We start from the raw sequence: 27,612 nt of genomic DNA on the forward strand, positions 1-27,612 counted from the left end.
AAACACCTGGAGTAACAGGCAAATTTGGCCTTGGAATACGGAATGAAGCAGGGCAAAGACTAATAGAGTTTTGCCAAGAAAATGCACTGGTCATAGCAACTCTTCCAACAACACAAGAGAAGACTCTACACATGGACATCACCAGATAGTCAACACCCAAATCAGATTGATTAAATTCTTTGCAGCCAAAGATGGAGAAGCTCTGTACAGTCAACAAAAATAAGACCGGGAGCTGACTGTGGCTCAGATCATGAACTCCTTATTACCAAATTCAGACTTAAATTGAAGAAAGTAGGGAAAACCACTAGACCATTCAGGTATGACCTAAATCAAATCCCTTATGATTATACAGTGGAAGTGAGAAATAGATTTAAGGGCCTAGATCTGATAGATAGAGTGCCTGAAGAACTATGGCATGAGGTTTGTGACATTGTACAGGAGACAGGGATCAAGACCATCCCTATGGAAAAGAAATGCAAAAAAGCAAAATGGCTGTCTGGGGAGGCCTTACAAATAGCTGTGAAAAGAAGAGAAGTGAAAAGCAAAGGAGCAAAGGAAAGATATAAGCATCTGAATGCAGAGTTCCAAACAATAGCAAGAAGAGAAAAGAGAGCCTTCCTCAGCGATCAGTGCAAAGAAATAGAGGAAAACAACAGAATGGGAAAGACTAGAGATCTCTATAAGAAAATTAGAGATACTAAGGGAACATTTCATGCAAAGATGGGCTCGATAAAGGACAGAAATGGTATGGACCTAACAGAAGCAGAAGATATTAAGAAGAGATGGCAAGAATACACAGAAGAACTGTACAAAAAAGATCTTCACAACCCAGATAATCACGATGATGTGATCACTGATCTAGAGCCAGACGTCCTGGAATGTGAAGTCAAGTGGGCCTTAGAAAGCATCACTATGAACAAAGCTAGTGGAGGTGATGGAATTCCAGTTGAGCTATTTCAAATCCTGAAAGATGATGCTGTGAAAGTGCTGCACTCAATATGCCAGCAAATTTGGAAAACTCAGCAGTGGCCACAGAACTGGAAAAGGTCAGTTTTCATTCCAATCCCAAAGAAAGGCAATGCCAAAGAATGCTCAAACTACCGCACAATTGCACTCATCTCACATGCTAGTAAAGTCATGCTCAAAATTCTCCAAGCCATGCTTCAGCAATATGTGAACCGTGAACTTCCAGATGTTCAAGCTGGTTTTAGAAAAGGCAGAGGAACCAGAGATCAAATTGCCAACATCTGCTGGATCATGGAAAAAGCAATAGAGTTGAAGAAAAACATCTATTTCTGCTTTATTGACTATGCCAAAGCCTTTGACTGTGTGGATCACAATAAACTGTGGAACATTCTGAAAGAGATGGGAATACCAGACCACCTGACCTGCCTCTTGAGAAATCTGTATGCAGGTCAGGAAGCAACAGTTAGAACTGGACATGGAATAACAGACTGGTTCCAAATAGGAAAAGGAGTACATCAAGGCTGTATATGGTCACCCTGCTTATTTAACTTATATGCAGAGTACATCATGAGAAATGCTGGACTGGAAGAAGCACAAGCTGGAATCAAGATTGCCGGGAGAAATATCAATAACCTCAGATATGCAGATGACACCACCCTTATGGCAGAAAGTGAAGAGGAACTCAAAAGCCTCTTGATGAAAGTGAAAGTGGAGAGTGAAAAAGTTGGCTTAAAGCTCAACATTCAGAAAACGAGGATCATGGCATCTGGTCCCACCACTTCATGGGAAATAGATGGGGAAACAGTGGAAACAGTGTCAGACTTTATTTTTCTGGGCTCCAAAATCACTGCAGATGGTGACTGCAGCCATGAAATTAAAAGACGCTTACTCCTTGGAAAGAAAGTTATGACCAACCTAGATAGCATATTGAAAAGCAGAGACATTACTTTGCCAGCAAAGGTCCATCTAGTCAAGGCTATGGTTTTTCCTGTGGTCATGTATGGATGTGAGAGTCGGACTGTGAAGAAGGCTGAGCGCCGAAGAATTGATGCTTTTGAACTGTGGTGTTGGAGAAGACTCTTAAGAGCGCCTTGGACTGCAAGGAGATCCAACCAGTCCATTCTGAAGTAGATCAGCCCTGGGATTTCTTTGGAAGGAATGATGCTAAAGCTGAAACTCCAGTACTTTGGCCACCTCATGCGAAGAGTTGACTCATTGGAAAAGACTCTGATGCTGGGAGGGATTGGGGGCAGGAGGAGAAGGGGACGACAGAGGATGAGATGGCTGGATGGCATCACTGACTCGATGGACTTGAGTCTGAGTGAACTCTGGAAGTTGATGATGGACAGGGAGGCCTGGCATGCTGTGATTCATGGGGTCGCAAAGAGTTGGACATGACTGAGCGACTGAACTGAACTGAACTGAACTGAAGATGTTTTGAGAGAGAGAGACTACATTTACATTTATTATATTATTATAATTGCTCATCACCCTCAAGATGATGTCATGTCAGTGGGTGGGGACCTCAGGATGATGTCATGTTGGTGGGTGGGGGCCTCAGGAAGGAATTTTATTATTAGTTGTTATTAATCTCTCACTGTCTGGTAAATTTAACTTTTTGTTTGATATGTGTGTATAGGCAGAAACATAGTACGTACAGGGTTCAGCACATTATAGGGTGCTTACAGGGTTCAAACCACAGTTTGTGGTTTCAGGCACCCGCTGGGGATCTTGGAAAGTGTCCCCTGTGGATAAGGAGAGACCTCTGTGTTCATAGTAGGTGAGGTACGAAAACAGCCTCAGTGTTCATCGGCAGATGACTGGATGCAGAAAATAAGATGCACGCGTGCACGGGCACACGCAGCCAGGACGATTATGCAGCTATGGGAAAGGACGCCTTGCCATTTGCTGTGTGGATGAAAGTGGGGGACGGTGTGCTAAGTGAAACAAGCCAGGCACGGACAGCTCCTGTGTGGCCTCACTGATCCGTGGAGTCGACAGCAGCCGCATCCGTGGACCAGGCAGCAGCGTGGTGGTTGCCTGGGAGTGGGGGAGATGGGGGGAGATGGGGGGCTGCTGGTCAAAGTGCATGAACTTTCCTGTTGGATCTAGGGATCTGACAGCCTGCCCGGCGGGTCTAGCTGACAGCACTGAATTGTGCACTTGAGGTTTGCTGAGAGAGCAGATCTCAACTGTTCTCGCCCGCACGTACAGAACGGTTCTCTGGAAGGTGGTAGTTGTGTGCATGGGCTTGATGTGGTAAGCACATCACAGTGTATACGAATATTAAACCATCTTGTACACCTTAAAAACCCACACTGTACAACCTAAATATATACAGTTTTTGTTTGACAGTGATGCCTCAATAAATCTGGGGGGTGGGGGGAAAAATTTGCTTGATATCATGGCTCAAAGCTCAGCCCCCCGCCCTGTGCCCCCAGGTCTGGGAGTGAGCAAGGCTCCCTCATCCTGACCCGTCAGGAGCCCTGCCTTCCCCACGGCCACCTCCCTGCTGAGCGGTTGAGGGGCCTCAGCTTCCCAAAGAGTGTAGCTTCACAGGCAGATGGAACCATGGCTTTAGTCAAGGACTTCCAAATGTGTGTGTCCCCGCCTCAACATCTATAAACTCAGAAAAACAGATAATCTCTTTTTGTAAAATTCCTGTGGCAGATGGTTGTCATACAGATTAACATGCAAAGAACTCAGAAAGGCTGTTAACAAAGCTCTTCATTCTATTTTTATTCAGCTTTGCTTATTAAGAGTTCTCCTCCTCCTAGGGACTTCCCTGGCCGTCCAGTGGTTAAGATTCCTTGCTCCCAACACGGGGGACCCGGGTTCAGTCTTTGGTCAGGGAACTAAGATCCCACATGCTGTGCATCCACATTAAAAGGTTTTTCCTCCTCCTGAAATGAAATGTGAGTAAGAGATATATTAATTTGAATTTTTCATTTCATTTCTAAACAATAAAGGAATAAGTCATAATAAAGCGGGTGGGTTGCAGTCCATGGGGTCGCTAAGAGTCGGAGACGACTGAGGGACTTCACTTTCACTTTTCACTTTCATGCATTGGAGAAGGAAATGGCAACCCACTCCAGTGTTCTTGCCTGGAGAATCCCAGGGACGGGGGAGCCTGGTGGGCTGCCATCTATGGGGTCGCACAGAGTCGGACACGACTGAAGCAACTTAGCAGCAGCAGCAGAATCCACATGGATATATGCATGTCAGTGTTGGAAGGTAACACGTGTTCTGACTTTTACCCCTTCCCTCCTCACCGATGTTTGTGAGAGGCATCCCTATGGGCCGGGCGGCCGTCCTGAATGCCTCCCTCCTCCTGGGAATGCGTGCTCTGGCCCAGGTGGGGTGGGAGGCCCTCCTCGGGGCTCCTACGGCCCCCCGGCCCCCCCACGCCTCAGTCTGTCTTTCCTGTCCTGTGCTTGCGGGGCGCATCGGAGAGGGGCTTTGGGCTGTCCTGGGTCCTGCTCAGGCCCTGACACAGGGCACTGATGGAAAGAAACAGTCACCTGTGTTGTTGGTTATTTTCCTCCCAACAGCCTTGCTGCTCCTCTGTCTCATGGAGTGTGTGTTCCATTGCGCCTGTCACCCCTCATTCAGGAAGCTCTAGTAGCTAGCCTTCATCCAAACCTCTCCGACCTGGAAACCCTTCTGACCGGCACGAGGCCCCTTACCTTCTCTGCGGCGTTGCGGGTGGCGTGAGGGCCGCGTTGGGGCCCGTTCCTCCTCCTCCTCTGGTACTTCAGGCCCCCAAGAGCCGCGCAGATTCTCTAGACCCCAGACCTTTCTCCTTAGAGCTGCACAGGAACCCATTCCCATAAAGCTGCCCTGCACTCCTGCAGGCACACCCCGGGGCTTTTCCTGGGCCCTGCACCCACCGTGTGGGTAAAGCTGTCAAAGCAATCACGCCGTTATACTTTTATTTTCAATTAAAAAAGTAATAACACTTTGCTGGAAAAATGTTAAAACAATATACAGTGAAGAAGGTACATCTCCTTAACCATCCCTCCGAGATCCTAGAAATACTAAAACTGAATCCAGCCTCTTAATCCCGACACTGAACTAAGTCTCAGGGACAGAGTTTTGGGTGGAGTAGGAAAGAACAGCTTTATTGCATTGCCAGGCAAAGGGGACACAGCAGGCTAGTGCACTGAGCATTCAGTGTCTTGACCTTAAAGGGGTATTGAGTTCTGTAGCAGTGGTTCAAAAAGGACGTCAGCAGCTCGGGGACGTTCTTTTGATTGGTTGGTGGATGGCATCCATGTCATCACGCTTATGACTCCAGCCCACCTGGGGTCCGCAGTGCTTGTGGGCAGCGTGCCCTTGCTCCTCTCACCTGGTAGGAATGTTAGTGTCTGCACAACAGCTCAGAGATGCTGTTGTGACGCTGTGCATCCCTTGAAGGGGAACCAGGACCCTGCAGGAAGGCGGCACTATCGTTTCTTTTGCTCGTTCCTCCCTGGTCTGTGCACCTCCTTCCTTCCCTGATCAGCAGCTAGCTGTCTGAACCTGCCTAATGGAACTCAGGGAAGGTCATGGAACGAAGCCCGTTTCCTACAATGAAGAAGAGAGGAAGACAGAAAGACGTGTGTGCCCAGAAGCCCCACAGGTCCTGCTCAGTTTCAGTATCACTGCTAACAATTAAGTGTGTTCCTAGACATTTCTATATGCATATGTAAGCATATAAACTCTGTTGTCTTGTTATTTAGCAACAGAACTGTCAGCACCGTATGAATAGCCTGCCACTTCACTACCAACACGTCTCCAAATTCTTTTTATTGTCTGTGTTTCATTCTATGGGTAATTCTTAATTTACATAACCTTTTTTTTTCCTGATGATATATATCTTCTCCCCAGCTTTGTGTCATTATAAACAAGGTCACAGATAAGGTTTACATAAAATCCATCATTTTAAAGTATATAATTCAGTGGTTATTAGTATGTTTACACTGTAATGCAACCATCACAGCCACCCAGGAAACCCTGTGCCCATTAAGAAGTCGCTCCCATGGTTTGCCATTTCCTTCTCCAGGGGATCTTCCTGACCCAGAGATCAGACCCACATCTCCCGCTTTGACGGGTATATGCTGTACCACGGAGCCACCTAGGAAGCCCCACCAGGGGCGGGGGAGGGGCCAGTGGAGAATGACCATTAGTAAATACGGGTTTTCTTTGGTGGATGATGAAAATACTCTAAAACCAGATGGTGGTGGTAGTTGGACAAGTCTGCAAATGTATAAAAATCACTGAATTGGACACTTTTAAATTTAAGGATGAATTTTATGGTAGGTGGTACCTACCAAATTTTATGGTATGAATTTTACATCTCTGTAAAGGTACTATTAAAATATATTTTACATATAATAAAGAGTTTATATGCTTACATATAAAATAGTAAGCATATACATTACAAAAAAAAATCACTCTCAGTTTTCCTTTCTTCTATACTTTGGCAACCATTAATGAACTTTTTTTTCTCTTTGGGTCTGCCTTTTTTGTAAATTTTATATGAATGGAATCATATCATATGTAGTCATTTGTGCCTGGCTTCTTTCATTGAGCATGTTTCCAGGTTGTAGTCTGTATCAGTACTTCATTTTTTTTTTTTTTAAATGGCTGAATAACCTTTCATTGTATGGATTGGCCACATTTTGTCAGCTCATTGATTTGTTGACAAACACTTGGGTTATTTCTTCTTTCTGACTATCATGAGTCATGCTTCTGTAAACACTTTGTAGGAGCATTTGTATAGACATAGAAGTATTTGTGTAGAAGCCTTTGTATAGATACAGATTTTTATTAACTCTGTACCTCAGAGTGAAATTGTTGGATCATAGGCTAGTTCTGTGTTTCACTTTTCGAGAAGAGGACTGCAAAACTGCTTTCCAACCAGATGAAGCCCTGGACCCATTCCTGTTAACGTCTGTTCCTGTTAATATACGAGGGGTTCGATTTCTTCGCAGTGTCCCCAGCACTCATTAGTTTTCCTGTGTTTGATGCTAGCCATCCTTGTGGGTCTGGGCTAGTATCACGTGGTGGTTCTGATTTGCATTTTCTTGATAATTAATGATAGTGAGCACTTAGGTCTTTGGGGTATGTTTCATTTCTGTATTCTATTTCATTGTCTCACTCCCGTCTTTATAATTTCTGTTCTCCACTTGCGTTGCATCTACTTTGCTTCTAGTTTTTCAGTTGGCGGAGTAGGCTACTGATCTCCTTTCTTCTTTATTTAACATTTACAGCTTTAAATTGGCCTCTAAGCACTGCTTTTGCTGCATCTCATTAGTTTTGGTCTGTTGCGTTTTTCTGCTTTTCCATCTCAATGAATTTTCTAATTTCCCTTATGATTTCTTTTTTGACTCATTATTTATTTAGGAGTGCCATTTAATTTCCATTTACTTCTGAATTTCCCAAATTTCGTTCTGCTCTTTATTTCTTTTTCTTTTTTAAAAAAAATTATTTATTTATTTAGGGCTGCCCTGGGTCTTCACTGCTGCACGCAGGGGCTGCTCCCTAGCTGAGGTACTCGGGCTTCTCAGTGTGGTGGCTTCTCTTATTGCAGAGCGCAGGCTCTAGGGTGCATGGCCTTCAGTGGTTCCAGTGCATGGGCTTAGTTGTCCTGCGACATGTAGAATCTTCCTGGACCAGGGATCAAACCTGTGTCTCCTGCACTGGCAGGCAGACTCCCAACCACTGGACCACCAGGGAAGTCTTTTTCTGTATTTCTAATTTCAGTCCTTATAAACTTATTGAGAATTGACTTATGGCCAATCATTGTGGTCTAACCTGGAGAATGTTCCTTGTGCACTTGAGAAGAATTTGTATCCTGTTCTTGATGGGTAGGCATGTCGTATACGTATGTGTTAGGTTTTGTTGGTTTATAGTATTGTCATGTCTTCTATTTCCTTGCTGGTGCCCAGATTTTATAATTGAGGAACATGTGTTTCAGAGAGTAGAAGAGTTAAAACAGCATACTCAAGGTCATCTGGTTCAAGGGTCCCCAACCTCAGAGTCTGATGCCTGATGATCTGAGGTGACGCTGATGTAATAGCAATAGAAATAAAGTGCATGATAAATGTAATGAGCTTGAATCATCCCCAAACCATTCCCCCTCTCCCCTCTGGACCCTGGTTCATGGAAAAATTGTCTTCCGCGAAACCACTCCCTTGTGCCAAAAAGGTTGGGAACCGCTGCTCTAGTAAGTCGGAGAGTGAGATCTGGGTATGCACGCTTGCACGTTTGCTGGGTTGCACTGCACAAACCTATAAGCCCTGTACTCGCCCACCTTCCAGATCCAAGAAAGAGCCTAGAGTCAGCAATAGAGGCATTGGTGGTTTAATGGATGGGGGTTTACACGTCTGAAGCAGGGCCCTGGAGCGACACGTCCCTGTGTGTGGCGGACAGCGGGCAGGACTTGGGGGCAGTCTTCACTTCTGAGGGGAAGGGAGATGTCCAGTAGTAGGGCAGTTGATGTCGGTGGACTCATTAGTTACTGGGGAAACTGGTAGAGGGGCATGCCCCTCACCGCTCCACTAAAAAGCTCTCATTAGCTGGGGTGGGTATAGATGAGGGTCACTCATGTCAGGAGGGCATAGATGAAGCCGCCGGGTCAGGCAGGGGATGGACAGAGAGCAAGGGAGCAGCCACCGGGAGAGGCCTGGCCATGCACTGCCTCGCTCCGCACCCCGAGCGACCCTCACAGTCCTGGCAGTCCGTCTTCTGTGATATTCCCGGGGTCAGGTGTGCTGGAGGCACTGCACCCGGACACCACAAACCTAGTGCAGACAGCAGCAGCCAGGGCGTCGAGAGGAAGGCGTCTAGTATGTTAAGGACAGCCCTTTGTCACGGTGTGGGCAGATTCTGGAGCCCGGTGCTTACGAGGTCAATGGCTGCCACGCCTTGGCCGTTATAGGGAAAGTCCAGCCACCCCTGGTTGTCTCACACACCCAGAGCCACCCCCTCGGGGAGGGGAGGCCCAGTTTTAATGGAAGCATTCTGGTGGCCTCGCCAGGAGTCAGCAGTCAGAAGACAGGCTGCCAGCCCGTGTTGTGTTGGGTGCCATTAGAGGTGACCCCTTAGGTCTTTCCAAAGAGAAAACAGTTAATCCCATTTCACTTTAGACAGCCCAGCCCGGGGAACTCATAGGCAGTCAGTCATATGGTGACCCTTACCGATGGGGTCCTTCTGACGTACTGGCCCGTGGGACAGGAAGGTGGAGGGACTTTCCGCACCATGGCCATAGTCTCCACGTTGGCACAGTAGCTGGTTGACTTTTCATGGGAGCCCAGAGGAGGCGGATGGTTGTGTCTCACTGGAGACGCAGCAGTTAGACTCATTTCACAGGGAGGTGGGTTGCTGCTCTGTCCTTAGACTTCCTCTCTTAGACGAGGGACTAAATGTAAGACACCTGATAAGTACAGCACAGGGGAGAGCGTGACCATTAAGCCAACACAAGCAGTGACCCCAGCTGAGACAATACCACCTGCCAACACAGGAGACCTAAGAGACGCAGGTTTGATCCCTGGGTTGGGAAGATCCCTTGGAGAGGGAAGTGGTTACCCACTCTAGTATTCTTGACTGGAGAACCCCATGGACAGAGGAGCCTGGTGGGTTATGGTCCATAGTGCTGCAAAGAGTTGAATATGACTGAAGCGACTTAGCACATAGATTGCAGTATAGTTCAGAAAACCCTGCAGTAATATAAGAACACGTCTAAAACCCCATATACAACGGCCACCAATTTTTACCTTGGATGTCTGAACTGTGCTGCTTCATTTTGGCTTTCAAATGCATTTCCCTTCCTCAGTGGTCAAAGTGAGTGTGCAGTATGTGTCTGAAAGGCCACAAAGCAGGCTGCACTGGTCCGTGAAGGCAAAGATAAACCGTGTATACACCAGAATGACTTCCTCATGCCTCAGTACATGCAGATTTTCCATTGTTTCCCCTTTTGATCGTAGATCTTCCAGTAGAAAGCACTGATGATCAAAAATATTTGTCCTGTGATGCTGGGGTGCTAGCTCCCACCCCTGGTTCAGATCGGGTCTCCTGGGTCTAGGCCTCCTTTATATTCACCTGGTCATTCATGCTGGGGAAAAGCTAACCAGGTCTCACGAACAGGCTCAGAGGTTTGTTATTGGGGAGACACTTCTTTATAGGCTCTACGTCGTATCCCTTATACCCAGCTGTCACTGTGCGTGTGCCTTTAGCAGCAGACTTGAAGCAGCAGTGTTACACGTCATGAGCAGTCATACCCTGTGACAATTTCACTAGATAATTTTCTCTCCGTCCCCAGGTGGCTCAGCGGTAAAGAATCCGCCTGCCAATGCAGGAGACGTGGCTTCGATCCCTGGGTCGGGAAGATCCCCTGGAGTAGGAAATGTCAGCCCACTCCAGCACTTCTGCCTGGGGAGTCCCATGGACAGAGGAGCCTGGGGGACTACAGTCCAGGGGGTCACAAAGAGTCGGACATGACTGAGCAACTAAACAAAACAGCATCATGGCAAAAGCACGGCTAACGCAGTAACTTTCACAAATACAGTCCTAGCTAGCAAAATTAGAATTCAGTGTCCACTGAAATATAACACTGTTCTGTCTAAAATGATCCTCGTCTCCACCAAGCACAGCCAATTAAAACCAATCCATTTGCAAAATAAATCTGGTCAGTTGCCCACATAGGCTTCTCCAAACTGGTTGAGGGGGGAATGAAATCCTCAAGAGTTCTTATTCCCAAGACATGGTTATTGCTAGAGTTTATCTAAAAGCTCTTTTTTTCTCCTTTACTTTTAGAGATCACAAAAGGCCAACATTCCAGAGAGTCCAGGTAGATAATTTTCATTTCGAAGGCACAATACCAGTCCCTCCTAGAAAGCTGCCTTGGGTGCTGTGTGCTCAGTCCACTTCCTCCTAGAAAGCTGCCTTGGGTGCTGTGTGCTCAGTCACATCAGCCCCTTTGTGACCAGGGATCAGGAAGAGAACCCACATCTCCTGCATTGGCAGGCAGATTCTTTACCACTGGGCCACCTGGGAAGCCCAGAATGCTGTTGATAGCTTAACCAACAACAAAAGGCTCACTGTGATACAATAGCAGAACTGTGAAGAGGCCACTGTTCTCCAGAGCACTTGGCAGCCCCCATTCAGCAAGATCAACCTTCCTGGGATTTCCCTGTAACTTCGGAGTGCCGTGCCCCCCCTCCCTACCCCCCACCATGTTAACGGACAGGCCCCCAGACTTTCCATATCCCATCCTGTATTTCCTGACATCTTGGCATCTTAGCGCTCACAGGAGTCTCCTCGGTCTCCTGGCCACTCTGCTGATTGTTGGGCTGCACCTGCTTGACCCAAGCACAAGCGCAAGACCCAAGGAAGAGCCTGGTGTCAGCAACAGAGACATCGGTGGTTTAACGGATGGGGGGCTCACACACGGAAGCCGAGTCCTGGAGCAACACCCCACCACGTGCAGTGGACGGCGGGCCGCGCATGGGGGCGGCCTGTGCTCCCCAGGGGCAGGGGGTGTTGTCAGTAGCAGGGGAATCAGTGTCAAGTGGGCTCATTAATTACCAGGGAAACCAGTTAGAGGCGCGCCCGTCACCACCCCTTGGATGAGCTATCATTAGCTGAGGCCTGGGGCAAGTACTGGGCTGGCCCAGAAGTTCACTGTTACGGAAAAGCCCGGATGAACTTTTTGGCCAGCCCAATACAAACGAGGGTCACTCCTGTTGGGAGGGTGTAGACGCAGCAGCCTGGTTGGGCAGGGGATGGACAGGCAGCAGGGGAACAGCCATCCTGAGAGGCCTGACCGCGGTGGTCCTGTGGCGCTCGGGGCATAATCAGGTTCTTACCACTAAACTTCTTTTAGAAGTTATTTTCCTTCATTTACTAATTTACTTTTGACTTAAATTTTTCTTGCATACATTTTCTGTGTGTGTGTGTGTATGAGAGAGAGAGAGTATATACTGAAAAGTTAGTTGCCTGTTTAATTTAAAAAAGTATTTCTTAAGATTCTAATTAGATTTAGACTATTAATATGAGAACATTTCTTCAAAAGTCTTTCATTAAGAGCCCCGAGTCTTTCCTTCCCTCTTTGTCCAAGCCCATAAAATTTGAGACTTCCAGAATCTCAGTTTCCTCTCTAATGATTTTCATTCAGGTTTAACCTTCACAATTCATTTTAAGTTGAAAGATGCTGGAAACGCTTTAATTAAACCTCTAACTGTGTAGTAATTGATTTATTATTTTGGCCTCCCTTTATAACATGAAGCTTCCTAAGTCCTCTGGTTTATTTTATAGCCTTTTAATCTCTTTTGCTCATGTTGGAAGTGGTCTGCAAAAGAACTTTTCATTTTTTTCTCCCTTCTTCCTAATAAAATCTCTGGCTCTGCTCCAAGAAAAAAATTCCCTAATGGACCAAGTTTATTCTTCCTCTTCTGTGTTTGTATGAGTATATAAAAGAATGTGTGCGTGTGAATGTGTGGTTGTATCTGTGAGTGTGTGTGGCGGTGAGTGTGTGTGTGATGGGTGAGTGTGTGTGTGCGTGATGGGTGAGTGTGTGTCTGATGGGTGAGTGTGTGTCTGATGGGTGTGTGTGTGATGGGTTGAGTGTGTATGTGTGATGGTTGACTATGTGTGTGATGGGCTGCATGTGTATGTGATGAGTATGTGTGTATGTGATGGGTGAGTGTGGGTCTGATGGGAGTGTGTGTGTGTCATGGGTGAGTGTGTGTGATGAGGTGTATGTATATGATGGATGGGTGTGTGTGATAGGTGAGTGTGGGTCTGATTGAAGTGTGTGAATGTGGGTCTGATGAGAGTGTATGTGTGATGGGTAGGTGTGTGTGAATTTGTGTGTGTGTGTGTGTGTGTGTGAGATGGGTGTGTGTGATGGGTGAGTGTGTGTGATGGGTGAGTACAGGCCTATGGGAGTGCTGTGAGATGGGTGAGTGTGTGTGATGGGTGAGTGTGTATGTGATGGGTGGGTGCAGGTCTGAAGGGAGTGTGTGTGTAATGAGTGTGTGTGATGAGTGTGTGTGAGATGGGGGAGTGTGTGTGATGGGTCAGTGTGTATGTGATGGGTAGGTGCAGGTCTGATGGGAGTGTGTGTGTAATGGGTGAGTATGTGTGTGTGTGAGATGGGTGAGTGTGTGTGATGGGTGAGTGTGTATGTGATGGGTGGGAGCAGGTCTGATGGGAGTGTGTGTGTGATGGGAGTCTGTGTGTGTGATGGGTGAGTACAGATCTAATGGGAGTGTTGTGAGATGAATGAGTGTGTGTGATGGGTGAGTGTGTATGTGATGGGTGGGTGCAGGTCTGATGGGAGTGTGTGTAATGGGTGAGTGTATGTGATGAGTGTGTGTGTGTGTGAGATGGGTGAGTGTGTATGTGATGGGTAGGTGCAAGTCTGATGGGAGTGTGTGTGTAATGAGTGTGTGTGTGTGAGAGAGGTGGGTGAGTGTGTGTGATGGGTCAGTGTGTATGTGATGGGTGGGAGCAGGTCTGATGGGAGTGTGTGTGTGATGGGAGTGTGTGTGTGTGATGGGTGAGTACAGGTCTGATGGGAGTGTGTGTATGATGGGTGAGTGTGTGTGATGGGTGAGTACAGGTCTGATGTGAGTGTTGTGAGATGGGTGAGTGTTGTGAGATGGGTGAGTGTGTGTGATGGGTGAGTGTGTATGTGATGGTGGGAGCAGGTCTGATGGGAGTGTGTGTATGATGGGTGAGTGTGTGTGATGGGTGAGTACAGGTCTGATGTGAGTGTTGTGAGATGGGTGAGTGTTGTGAGATGGGTGAGTGTGTGTGATGGGTCAGTGTGTGTGTGATGGGTCAGTGTGTATGTGATGGATTGGAGCAGGTCTGATGGGAGTGTGTGTGTGATGGGTGAGTACAGGTCTGATGGGAGTGTGTGTGTTATGAGTGAGTGTGTGTGATGAGAGTGTGTGTATGTGAGTGTGTGAGATGGGTGAGTGTGTGTGATGGGTGAGTGTGTATGTGATGGGTGGGAGCAGGTCTGATGGGAGTGTGTGTGTAATGGGTGAGTGTGTGTGATGAGAGTGTGTGTATGTGAGTGTGTGAGATGGGTGAGTGTGTGTGATGGGTGAGTGTGTATGTGATGGGTGGGAGCAGGTCTGATGGGAGTGTGTGTGTGACGGGTGAGTGTGTGTGATGGGTGAGTACAGGTCTGATGCGAGTGTTGTGAGATGGGTGAGTGTGTGTGTGCATGCTTGTTCATCCTGGTGGAGGTGGGGACGCTGGGCTTACCCTGGGAGGGATTTGCGTGGGTCTCCTGAGAGCCGGGTTCTGGTTCTTCCGTCGCTCCCCCTTTCGGATGTTTAACAGGACCTCGTCTCACTTTCCTCTCTTCCTCCCCCCCCCCCCATTTCTTGATCTGTCCCATAACTGCCTCTGCTGTATCCCTGGGCACTGGCACCGTTCACTGTCTCTTTGCTGCTGCCTGGGCTCCTTGGGACTACGCGTCAGAGAGGCTGACTGTCAGGCGTGGCAGAGTTAATGCTCCACAATTTTCCTAAATTCTTGAACTGGTGTGACTATAGATGGAGCTGCAGAGCAGGAGCTGGAGGGCTGGCTTTATCCTTGTTTTTAGGCAGAGCGGAATTTGTACTCCCTAGTTCTGTACTGTCCTTTTCAGTGTGTGAGATGTTTTAAAATGAAGAAATTGAGGAGAAAGTGCCTTAATGAACAAGAATATGTGTACGTCGAGAAATCGCATGATCTCACAGTGGACAGGCTGGGAGGGTAATAGTGTCTTCAGAGATGGCCCAAGTCAGCATATTCATGACTGGAGCCAGAGTAAGGAACCCTTGCCGTTTATCCTTCACTTCTTAAGTGCTATGCTTGGCATTTTAATGGGCTGCTTTTTATTTAATAGTGACTTTTTATAAAATAGCGGTTTCATGTTTATTTTTTGTGTTAGGCACTGAGTCTGGGGGGTCAGTTTCTTCCCTGGTGGTCTGGTGGCTAAGACTCCACACTCCCAATGCAGGGGGCCTTGGGTTCAATCCCTGGTCAGGGAACTAGATTCCGCATGCCGCAACTAAAGATTCCACGTGCTTCAGCTAAGACCTGGCATAGCCAAATAAATAAAATAAAGTCAAGTATTAAAATAAAAGGTATACAGTCTTTATTAAAAAGAGAGAGAAGCTGAGGCTGGTGGATTTGAACCAGGTTGGCTTAACTCCCGGCCACTGTTCTCAGCAGTGTGGGTCTTGGTTTCATTCCCGCATCCAGAATGGACCCAAGGACCACGTGGCTCAGCAGAAAAACCTGGGCCGGGAAGAAGGAACCCATGTCCCAGCCTTGCCCAGTTCAGTGGCAAGTTCTGGAAACCATGCCAAGTTCCTCAAACCTTTGGGTCCTTGATTTCTTCTCCCATGAGGAGTTACATTTGCTGCATCTATCTCAAGATTTTTATGAAGATAAAATGAGATAATAGCTGGGAAAGTGCCTCACAGACTTGAGTGATGTACAAATAAAGGGCTTATGTTATTAGATTCTTGATAATGTCGAGATTTTTTTTCATAGTGCTCACGTTGTCTTTTGATTAAATTTAAACAATGCCAGCTGGTTCTTTCTGTCCCTTGCTAGTTCGGGCCTTGGATCTGCAAGGGTGATTTTCTGACCGTGAGGAAGTTATCCCCAGACTGGATCTGAGATGGACTCGAGGTGCACCATGGCTCACCTCTTCCTTTCTGGTGGAAAGTTGGGACGTAGGAAATGACTTGTTTTCTAACTGCTTCCTTTCCTGTTAGGAAATGACTTTGTTCAGTAGCTCAGTTGTATCCAACTCTTTTCAACCCCATGGACTGCAGCACACCAGGCTTCCCTGTCTGTTGCAGTCCTTTAATGGACTGGAACCTGGTGGTCTGGAGTTGACGATAAGAAAGTGAGAGAGAGAGAGAAAGACATGGGGACCCAAGCTCTGATAGAGCAAGGGTGCTTTATTAGCAGAAGTGTAGACTTATATATCTTTAGTAAGATGATTACTCAGCTATTACACAGGATGAAATTTTATTGATAGCCACAATATGGATAGTCTAATACATACAAGGTCGCTGACGCTGAAAAGAGTCACTGCATGTCTCATCTTATGACCTCAGTCCTGAGAACTGTGTGCAGCTCTACTTGTTCTCGGAATAGGAACTGATAAGGAACAGAGAATCCTTGAGAGAGAGAAAACAGCACGCAGGAATCCTCCTGTTAAATGCTCCCTGACACCTGTCCTCACTATCTCCTGGAGTTTGCTGAAACTCACATCCATTGAGTTGATTGTGGTCCCTAACCATCTCATACTCTGCCTTCCCCTTCTCCTCCTGCCTTCAGTCTTTCCCAGCATCAGGGTCTTTTCCAGTGAGTCAGTTCTTCACATCAGGTGGGCAAAGTATTGGAGCTTCAACTTCAGCATCAGTCCTTCCAGTGAATATTCAGGGTTGATTTCCTTTAGAGTGGGACTCTCATCCAAGGGACTCTCAAGAGTCTTCTCCAACACCGCAGTTCAAAAGCATCAATTCTTCGGTGCTCAGCCTTCTTTATGGTCCCACGCTCACATCCGTACATGACTACTGGGAAAACCATCGTTTTGACAACGTGCATTTCTTGTATGGAGTGTGCACTGTGCCTCCAGCACTGCCCCAGATCCTGTGGGACTTGAAGCTGAAAGGCAGCTCACACCTCAGGGTGTGTGATCGATGGTGGGGAAGGGAAGCACAGCCAGGAAACGGTGTGGGAGAGTTTGTACATGGGTGTGCCTCACACGGCAACTGGGGGATGAACCATCTCACAGAGGACGTACTGGGATTTGAACGGGGCCTGAAGTGTTAGGGTTTGCAACAGGATTTGGATTCTGATCGGGATGCAAGAGGGGGAGCAGTACAGGTAAGTAAAAAGAGACAGGTGTCATCCCCACATATTTAGGGAGGCCTTGGACGTTGCCCCGAGTGAGTGGGTGGTGGGGGGAGAGAGGGAGCAAGCACAAAGCTGTGTATGTGTGTGTGTGTTTGCACACGCATTTGTGTGCACGTGCAGGGTTGAACTATGTGCTGAGGGGCCTGAAAAGCCAGGTCTGAGAGTCATGGGGCAAACTGCTCGAGGACCATGGGAAGTTCTAGCGCAAGGGGGCGGCAGTGAGACAAGGGATGGAGGCCAAGAGAGATCAGCGCGGAAGGCGGGCGGCTGAGATGGTGGGCGGGGGTCTGGGTGCACCGAGAGGGGGTTTACTGGGCAGACATCTTTAGGACAAAGTCCACAGAGTTCGGTGGCACCTGAGTACAGGGCTTCAGGGAGGAGGACGAGGAGCTGACGCTTCGTCCGTTGAGATGCCGTCACAGCGTGTGCCGGTAGAGGTGCCAGGCTCTTCCTTGCCCAGTTCCAGGATTCTCCGCTGGAGAATTTGTACCACGTGGGTAGCTGATGGCAGCAGCTCGTTTTTGGTGCTTAAATCTTCCAGGTTCACTTATGAAAATTTCATTTTTAGCTGCTAATTGGTCTTGAGGATCTGAATTATGGATGTGGTCAGATGTAAGATTCACTTCGTCACCATCATGTCAGAGGTTTCCCAAAGCTTTCGGGGTTGATTTTATGTTTACTCCTTGACAGCAGATTGCACCCTGCTAGTTGAGTTCATTCACCAAGATTTGCAGGGCGCCTGCTGGGTGGGACACCGGGTCAGTGCTGGGGGATGCAGACCACTCTTGGGTCTGGTCGGCTGGGCTGCGGTACCACTGCACTGGGAGGGGGTGGCACCCATGGGTGGTGCGGCTGCAACGTGCTCTGCATATCCCCATGGGGCGGACTCTGGGTACCCTGCAGCGATGAGTGCTGAACCTGAAGCTGAGATGGAGGGCACGGCTCCCACAAGGCTTCTACATCTGCTCAGGATTGCTGATGCCGGTGGTACAGTGGATAGGAATCCGTCTGCCATTGCAGGGGACACAGGTTCGATCCCTGGTCTGGGAAGATCCCACATGGCATGGAACAAGTAAAGCCCGTGAGCCACGAGCCCTGAGCCCGAGCTCTAGAGGTGTGAGCTGCAGCTCCTGAAGCCAGCGCGCCTAGAGCCTGTGCTCTGCAACAAGAGAAGCCACCGCCACGAGAGGCCTGTGCGGCCCAACGCTGGCCTCAACCAGAGAAAACTGCAGCAATGAAGACCCAGCACAACCAGGAAACAGGGTTGCAGGCACCTTGCAAATCTGGGGTTCCCAGGGCCTCCCACACTTTTTCAGTTAGGTGCAAATTTGGGGGACCCAAAGGACTCCCTCAGGTTCACTAGTCTGAATGACTCACAGAACTCAGGAAAGCTCTGTACTCGGAAGGCAGTTCTAAACAAAAAGGGTGCAGGTCAGAACAGGCCAAAGGCGGTGATGCCAGCGTGCGGTTGGGGGCCTGGGGGTTCCAGACACGGGGCCTTCGGTCCTCCTCCATCCCCCATGGTGTCCTGGACACCGCTGTCTTCTTGCAGCTACGTTATACAACAGGACTTAGGAGTGTTTCCAGCCAGGGACACTCACCCAAGTCCTTGGTGTCCAGAGTTTTTATGGAGTTTGACGATGCCCACCTGCGTGACTGGCCCCCAGTCTCCAGCTCCCCCAGGAGGTCAGACTGTGTTCAGAGGTCAGACCTGACCTCACCTGTCACAGAGCCCCAAAAACAAACCCCCGTGTAGACAGTCCCGCGGCCAAGCCCCCGGGTACACGGGCACTGCGGTCAGCCTGGGCCTTCCCGGGGCCTAGGGGCCACCCATGTGGCCAAGGGCAGAGGCCGGACCTCTGCACGGATGAAGCCCCCTCTCCACTGCACAGCTGCATCCTCAGGACACGTCAGAGGAGGACCTCTGTCCGCAGGGCAGTAAACTGTCCTGTGACACATGTCCCGAGCTTGGCGGATGTGACATGCGGTGGGCGGTTTACAGCCTCTCCGCTCATTCTGCTCCTCCAGCTATTAACTGCTGCTCCAGTAAGCTGCTGTTGTAAAGAATAATCAGGAGGAGAGTTTTAATGGCTCTGAGGTGAGCGGTTTGTCCTTACTTTGCACGTTTCTCTCTTCACCTCCCTCCCCAGCCTCCCGTACACAGTGGCTGGGCCTCCTGTCCCCACAGCTGTCATTCTCCTGCTAAGATCTCGGGGCCGACAGGGGAGCCTGTTCCCCAACAAGCCCAGCGAGATGGAGGCAAGCAGTGATGGTGAATCAGTTGGCTGCCCCGGCCATAGAAGGCTCTGGCTTGGAGCTCTAGGTCAAGGAGCACCTGCCTTGGCCCTGCAGCTCAGTGGAAACCCTGCTCCTGCAAGAGCTCCCCTGTCTCAGTCCCCCTCTCTTGAGTTCCTGGGGACCCCACGTCCGAGCAGGCGCCTCCATCAGAGCCCACATTGTCTCTCTGCACTTCCCCTGCAGAGCCTTCCTGCCCTCCTCTCCTGCCCCTGTGGCTTCTCTGTCTGATTTGGGAGCCCAGGTGACCCCCTTAAAGGGTCCTCACAGTGACAGCAGGGGGCACTGTGGGTGATGCTTTCTTGGGCACAACCACAGGGAGAGCAGGAGGGACCCCGAACACATCATAATTGCATAGATGACCATTCCCCCAAGATGGTGTTAGAACCTAGGACCCTTCCTCTGCCCTGATGTTCAGATGCAAAGATGGCTGGCTGCTGATATGCCATGCCTTAGCCAGACAGATGGCTCTCCAGCGATGGCAGGGCAGTCAGGCTGTGTCGGCCAGGGCACCCCTCAAATTGCATCACCTAAGACAGCACTCCACCTGCCTACAACGGCAGGAGGCCCCCTCAGCCCACTCACCCGTCTTAATTCCCACCTTCCTTTGGAGATGAATGCCTTAAAAATGAATGCTAATTAAGAAGAGATAAGAGGTGAAAAATGATTTGAAACTTGCTCCAAAGCAGCTCTGATGATGACATTTAAATCCTCTGGCCTCCAGGAAACTTGAAAAATATTGTCTCTAGCCCTATAATCTTTGGCTTTAGATTGCAATTATTTTTGTCTCTTTTCCATCAGAACAATTTGGACCTAATAATCATGATGGCTTAAATAGTTGGAATAGTTGTATAACTCATTAAGAGCATGAAAAGCTAAGCAGCCTTTGAGAACCCTTTGCAGAGACAGTCCTTAGCAAGTTTCTGAGAACTAGTTTTCAGTGGAAATGGTGGTTTCTAAGGAGCCTGGTTTGTGAACTGGAGCTGACAGTCACAGCTTAAAACCTTCCCCACTTTATGGAAGAGGCACAGTGCACAGGTTCTGATAAATTAATATTCGTAAATCACATGATTACAGAATTGACTGTGTAATAGCACAGAGGTGCAGAGATGTTAGCACTAAGTGATTGTCTGCAGCTGCTCATTTCTGGAACTGCTTCAAGCTTTCCTTTTTTAAATAAAATGTGGGAAGCAAAAGTGTTAGTTGCTCAGTCCTGTCCGACTCTTGGCGACCCCATGGACTGTAGCTGGGCCAGGCATCCCCGTCCATGGAATTCTCCAGGCAAGAATGCTGGGGTGGTGGGTAGCCATCCCCTTCTCCAGGGGATTTTCCCACGTGGGGGTGGAACCTAGGCCTCCTGCACTGCAGGTGGATTCTGTACCATGTGAGCTCCCCGTGGAAACAGACGTATTTCCACGCTTGGAAACCGAGTGCATGGCCTACCCTGTCGCCTTCTGTGACCCCACGGTGCCCTCTGGTTTCCTCCGCAGAGTTTTCAGTCATGAAGAGGAAGAGAGGCAGGCCCAAGGGGTCCACGAAGAAGCCCAGCCCCGAGGAGGAGCTGGCGGAGCGCAGCGCCCTGCCAGGCGCGGACGGCGTGCGGGCCCCCGAGGAAGGGAGCAGCCTGGAGTGCAGCAAGTGCTGCCGCAAGTTCTCCAACCCGCGCCAGCTCCGTAAGCACATCTGCATCATCGTGCTGAACCTGGGCGAGGCGGAGGGGGACGCAGGTAAGAGTGCACCCCGGCAGGGGGCGCCCACGGCTCGCACCCCCTCTTTTTAAACCAGCTGTCTCATTTGAACTTTTTTTTTTAAGATTTTAAAAATAATTTTATTTAATCCTTTATTTATGGCCGTGCTGGGTCTGCATTGCTGCGTGGGCTTTTCTCTAGCTGTGGAGAGCAGGGGCCACTCTCTAGTTGGGGTACAGGGGGTGCTTCTCATTGCGGTGGGGGGGCTTCTCTTGTTCCGGAGCCATGTTGTCGGGCCCAGTGAGCAGAAAGGCCGAGGTTAGGATGCTTGAGCCCCTTTGAGTGACCTTGACGGCCTCAACTATGGCCGGCGCTCTTGAAGAACATACAGGATACCAGGTGCTGCCTTCAGGTAAGAGCTTGGCAAGGCTTCGGCTCTGAAGCAGCTTCTAAGAGAGGCTGAAGAGAGTGTGTGCATGAGTGGGAAAGTCTCCCAGACACCTGTCTAGGAGGAGTGAAACAGCAAGGGCCTCTGCCGTGGGCTGTTGTCCTCGTTTGATTCTTGCAACCAGTTTCGAAGTTTTCAGAATATGTCTAAGAATGTAGAAAGTTCTTACTGTTTTGTGCCAGGCTAAGTACTTTACCCCTAGAGTAGGAAATGGCAACCCACTGCAGTATTCTTGCCTGGAGAATCTCATGGACAGAGGAGCCTGGCAGGCTACTGTCCATGGAGTCACAAAGAGTAGGACTCTCCTGAGTGACTGAGCACATGCGCACGTCACCTGGGCTCTGGTTCAGGATGTGGGCTTTGGGCTTTGGCTGCCTGGATTTGAATCGCAGCTCCAGTACTTAGTAACTTTATTCTGCTTTATTTTCCTTCTCTGTAAAATGGGAATAAAAACAACACTAGCTAATTTGGTTGCTTGGAGGATTCAGTGAGACAGGACTTTCTGCAGTGCTTACAAGCGCACCTGCCGTTGCAAAGCTCCCCGCACGTGTTGGCTGTCACTGTCCTTCACAGCCCTGTGGACGCGGTGCTGCTGCTGCCCTTCCTGTGTCACAGGCAAGAGCATTTAGACACTAAGAAGGGAAGCAGTTTATCCAGGGTCTTTTAATTAGAAAGGGATCCTCCTGGCCTTTGAACTCAGACTGTCTGACTCTGAACCCCAGTTCTTCAGTCCTAGAAACACCTCCCAACAGTGAAGCAAGGCCCTTGGTTTATAAAATCCTAGCACGTTAATGCTGGGAAAGATTGAAGGCATGAGGAGAAGGGGACAACAGAGGATGAGATAGTTGGATGACATCACCAACTCGATGGACATGAGTTTGAGCAAGCTCCGGGAGTTGGTGATGGACAGGGAGGCCTGGTGTGCTGCAGTCCATGGGGTTGCAAAGAGTGAGCGACTGAACTGAACTGAACTGAGCACATTATTGAGGGAATGCACCACCTAATGGGCCCCCCAGGTGGCGCTAGGGGTAAAGAAGTCTGCCAAGGCAGGAGACTTGGGTTTGATCCCTGGGTCAGGAGGATCTCCTGGAGGAAGGCATGGCAACCCACTCCAGTATTCTTGCCTGGAGAATCCTGTGGATAGAGGAGCCTGGCGGGCTACAGTCCATGGGGTCGCAGAGAGTCGGAAACGACTGAAGCGACTTAGCATGCTCGCACGCACCACCTAAGATTCGTCGGACATCGAGTTGGTGGCCAAGACTCATTGCCAACACCTGTGCCAGTTGTAGAACCCATAAAGTGCTCTTTCCTTTAAAGAACTGCTCTCAGGGTGACCACATGAACTCTTACTAGGCTGCAGGGGCTGTTGCAAATAACAGACAAGGATTCAGGCGAGATGAGGCAGCGAGCGGGGTGGCAGCTGTCCTAAGACAGAGTATGAGTGCCTGCCGTGTGGGAAGTGGAGGCGGGGAGCCCTGTGGTTTTGGGGGAAGCAGTGTCTTGCTTCAGAGCCTCAGGTGCTTTGGCAGACACACAGAAATCAGCAGTGGGATGGCCTGGGGAGAGAGGGGCAGGAGCTCACAGCACTGTACCTGAGGCGCCGGTCCCCAGCGCACTTGTTCCTACTGGACGTGGTTGTGGAGGAGCTTCCTGGCCTGTCACCTCACCGAGCTGCCCCCCGTGGCCCTCTGAGTGTGTCTCACGCTCACATACATGCACCCCGCCCCCACGTTTCCTGCACTGACCCTTAGTGGTCGTCACGGCGTAGTCAGAGGGGCCAGCTCTAGCCCCTGTTGAGAATCTGTTCTGATTCAGTGCCTCCCTGTGGCTGGCTTGTCTGTCAGCCCCCTCTGGGAGACCCCTGGGCTTTCTGCACGGCCGTGGTTAGAGATCGGGGAATTTCCCTCTTTGGCGATGCCGGACATTCCGGCTGCCTCCTCCCAGGCCTAGGAGTAACTGAGAGGCTCAGTCCTGTCCACGGGGTTCCCCTCCCCCCTGCCCCCAGGCTGTGCTTCCCCGGGGTTTCTTCCTGAGACCCACTCTGGTGTCTCCCCCACACAGCAGAGTGCAGGCTCTTCACCTGGGTGTTCACAGGTTTTGCAGAGAGTGTCTTTCCTGGAGCTCTGTGGCATCATTTTTCCATGCGATATGGTAAGTTTCCCGTTGTTTGTGCCGACCGTGGTGCCTCTAATGAAAGTTAGGTTGTTCCCTTGTTTTTTTTTTTTGCTGTTATAAATATTACTTGAATAAATATTCCCTTATGTACATGTGTGCATTTGTATATGTGTATATATGTGTATGTTATTTTTATAGGGTAAATTCCTGAAAGTAGAACTACTGGGCCAGAAAGTGTATTACATTTTGCCAGTTTCCCTCCTAGAAAGCACAGGCTAGTTGAGGTTCCAAGTGTCCAAAAGTACCAATTGGGTGTTATCATTTGTTTTCCTTTTTTAATACCTGTAATGATATAAAAAATACTAGAAGAAAGTAAAAATAGTGCACAATTTCACTGCCTAGGTATAATTTCTATTACACTGTATATAAGAGTGAAGAGAGACCTACATTCTGTGTATGTTCACATACATTTTTCAGTAATTGGGAGTCATACATAATGTTCTGTGTTCTTTTTTCATGCAGTTAATGGAGCGGATAAATTTTTCATGTCATGTATTTTTTTCTTCAACACGCTGTTTGTAGCACTTTCTGTGTTGCAGACATTGTTCTCAGTACTTGTACACTCTTCGCTCATTCCTTCTCACAGCGGCACTGAGGACACTATTGTCACGCCCACTTTATAGACAGGAAACTGAGGCAGAGCCGTCGGGAGTCTGCCAACATCACACAGCCCGTAAGGGCCGGAGCTGTACTCTGAACTCACATAGTCTGGCTGCAGGGTCTGTGCTTTTGATTGCGATGCTCTGCTTTCTGATGAAAGAGTCAGTAAATGGAGATTTTCGTTATTTTTAAAGGCTGCACAGCATTTCACTGTGTGTGTGAGCCTTAAGTTTTCCTTCATCGGTCTCCAGTTGATCGACATTGAATACTGTTTAAAATTTTTCTCCCTGATTAAAAAACAGAAAACAAAAAAAATACACAGGTGTATAATCTTGAGCCTACAATTTGATTCTATTATTATTATATTTTGTACTTGTGCCTTTGTTATCTTAGGTAAATATCTAGTAATGTAATTCCCAGACTAATAGGGCATCTTTTAGGTCACATATCATATGATTCCATGTATATTTAGAGCAGATAAATCTATAGAGACAGAGGACAGTTGGTAATTACCAGGGGTTGGAGGAGAGGGGAGGATGGGGAGAAACTGTTTAATGAGTTTTATTTTAAATGATAGGAAAGGTTTTGTATCTAGATAAAGGTGGTGGTTTCATAACATTATGGATGCTGTAAATGCCACTGGGCTGTTCATTCTGAAATGGTTAATCTTATGTGCTGTGAATTTTATCTGCCTGGTCACTAGTGGGCGATGTCGTTGCAGATATTCAGGTTTTTGTCTTATGTGTAATTTGGGGCATTCCTTGCTCATGGTTTTTACTTACTACACTTTTGGATTGCCAGATATTCTGAAGATATTTTCCAGCTTTATCATTTGTCTTTTCATGTGCAGAATTGCTTTTTCTTTCCTTTTGCATTTTACTGAAGTTTTAAATATCAGCATTTGTCACTACTGTCAAATTTCATGCCCTTCTTATCGTAGCTTAGGACACTTATCTATATACCCCAAATGATAAAAAGCAACCTTCTATATATTCCTCTGTTATTTGTATGGTTTCATTCTTTATCTGTATTTTTGATCCCTCTGGAAATTGTATTTTTGTGAAAGTTGTGAAGTAAGGCAGTCATACATATTTGATCAGTAAATACGGGCAAAGGAATATTCTTCATTAAGTGCAGTTTGCAGATAAACTATTTCAAATCATAGGGTCCACAGAGAATAAGGGTCTGATTCCAAGTCAACCCTTGAAAAAGTAAAAAACTTCATATTTTGAAAACAATTAGTGGGATAACAGGGAGTTGCAAAGATGGTACAGAGAGGTCTCGGACCGTTTACCCTGCTCTCCCCAGTGGTGATGTTTCGCGGAGCTGTAGCGCGGTGGTGTCAGGATCAGGAGCCCTGACGGTGAGATGCTGTTTGCGTAGTTCATCCTCATCGCCGTTCATCACACGTGTAGGGCTGTGTGGCCACCACAGCAGTCAGGAGGCATGACTGCCCGTCACCATGAGGGCTCCCCGTGATCCACTCCACAGTCAGCCCTCCCCACAGCCACTCATCTCCGACCCAGTGATTCTGTCATGTCGAGGTTACACCAGCCAAGTCACACTATGTGTGATCTTTTAAGATCGGCTTAGAAACCCCCCTTTTCAAACCTGTTTCATAACTTTATACTTGGGGAAGTTGACGTGCAGAGAGATGGTTCTCTGAGAGTCGCACAGCTCCCTGGAGGTGGGCTGGGCACCACCCGTGACTCCCTGCTGCTCCCCTGCAGACGGCCCAGCTCTACCATGTTGTGCCTTAAAACCAGCCTTCTTTCTTCTTTGTGGATGTTGATTTTGTTCGTTTCAGTGTACCACTCTCAGCTTTTTCTCTAACCTCATGTGAAAGGCAAGTTCTACCCTGTGCAGTCCCCACCTTTATTTTCTATTCTGTAATTAATTAGGCAGTCTCTTCAGCAGCAGCAGACAGGCATCATCCTTCCTAACACGATTATCAGCTTCCTCCAGTGCTAAGCTGCATAGACAGTGGCCTCGTAGTCCATTGATTTGAATGACCTAAGTGGACTCTAATTTAACAAATACCAAATGGAAAGGTGGAAGCTCCTGGTGTTTTTCCCTTTCTGGCCACTGCTGAAGCCTCTAAAATATGCAGAAATGACCTAACACCCGGCTGCCTAGCGGCTGACATACCCGTGATGATTGCTCCACGTTCCTCAGTTTGCCAAACACAATATTACAATTTGGAAATTTCTTGCATAATTGTTTTAATATATGCTTGGTAAAGAGCAGTTTAGTGACATTTCAAACAGTTGACCTTGACTCTTTGGCTTGTTAAAACAATTAGAAGAAAACAAAATAAGCTTTTTCCCTACACTGAACCATAGCAAGTTAAAATAACAATTTTGTTATGTATTCAACATTTATTTATTTCATTCTGCATCTGAATAGTAAAAGAAACCAGGCAAAGAAAATTTTTTTTTTTTTTTTTTTTTTGCTTAATGCCATTATGTGGAACAGCTGGTGTTTTTGAAAAATGTTTTACAGCCTACAGAAATCAATGTGTCAAGTTTATAAAAGTGACTTCTGAACCTTTCAAAGCTTGTTATTTCTGGGGTCATTTTATGCAAGGAGAGCTGCAAAAATTTGCTTTATACTTGTTAAATCCTCCCTAAAGAAGACAAGGCATTTATTCTAAGATCTTACCTAAGATGCACCTGCAATCTTTGTGAGGATTTCACACAACAGTATTTCAGGTGTCTTCTACTATCTTTGTGTTAGCAAAAGTGCTGACTTGATCAGTAGCTGCGTAGGCTGAAAACTGCTTTGCAGGAGTCGGGTTTGGAAGTCTGCAGGTGGAAAGGCAGAGCGGTGTCAGTCCTCTGAGCGTGCCCTTTTCTCCATGGAAAGATGTGGAACGGGACGGTCTGTTTGCTCTCGCTGCTTTGCGAACCCTCGCTTCACCTCTGCTCATCGGGGAAATGCAGAAGTGCAGCGGCCTCCAGCTGTATGTGGTCCGAGGCATGCTTGGAAATGTGGGACTTGGGGACAGTTAGTATCACCTTTCTGTGACAGCCCCCGCCCCCCACCACCTCCACTTGCCCCACTTTGCTCCCATCTCTCCAGCTGCCCTGTGAGGTCGAGTTCTGCTGTTAAGCCCTTCAGTATGGCAGGTGCTGCTGGTGTGTTCCAGGTTACATCCTTCAACCAGCCTCCCCCATTGCAGTGGGCTCACAGATCCGGCTTTCCTTCTTATTCTGCTGCAGACCCCCAGGAGGCTCTGCTCACCCAGGGATCAGGCGGGGAGAATGGCCACTGCCCTGAGCATGTCTGGTCACTGGGTGGTGGGGAGGAGGGCCCGAGGCTTACAGTTGGCCCAGAAGTGGCCTCTGTCATTCCTGCCCATGCAGTTCATTGGCCAGAACTGGCCTCACGGTCCCACCCAACTTCAAGGGGTCGTGGAGTGCGACCCTCTCTGTGCCTGGGGTGGGCCAGGACTGGACATGTTGGTGGCTGTCACTAGTGGCAGCCGTGTGACTCCTGCCATTTCCGTGGATTCGC

The 27,612-nt window shown here is 48.4% G+C and overlaps 1 protein-coding gene across 1 annotated transcript in view; it reads left to right on the top strand.

Annotated features, from left to right (window-relative positions):
- ZFAT (zinc finger and AT-hook domain containing) overlaps positions 1-27,612 on the top strand; it is a 158,285-nt gene that overhangs the window by 21,105 nt on the left and 109,568 nt on the right. The window contains exon 3 of the mRNA XM_055545717.1: positions 20,676-20,912. Coding sequence (XP_055401692.1) covers positions 20,676-20,912 — 237 coding nt within the window. The remainder of the gene's footprint in view (positions 1-20,675; positions 20,913-27,612) is intronic.

Source organism: Bubalus kerabau, chromosome 14 (assembly GCF_029407905.1).
Source record: "Bubalus kerabau isolate K-KA32 ecotype Philippines breed swamp buffalo chromosome 14, PCC_UOA_SB_1v2, whole genome shotgun sequence".
NCBI classification, from domain to species: domain Eukaryota; kingdom Metazoa; phylum Chordata; class Mammalia; order Artiodactyla; family Bovidae; genus Bubalus; species Bubalus kerabau.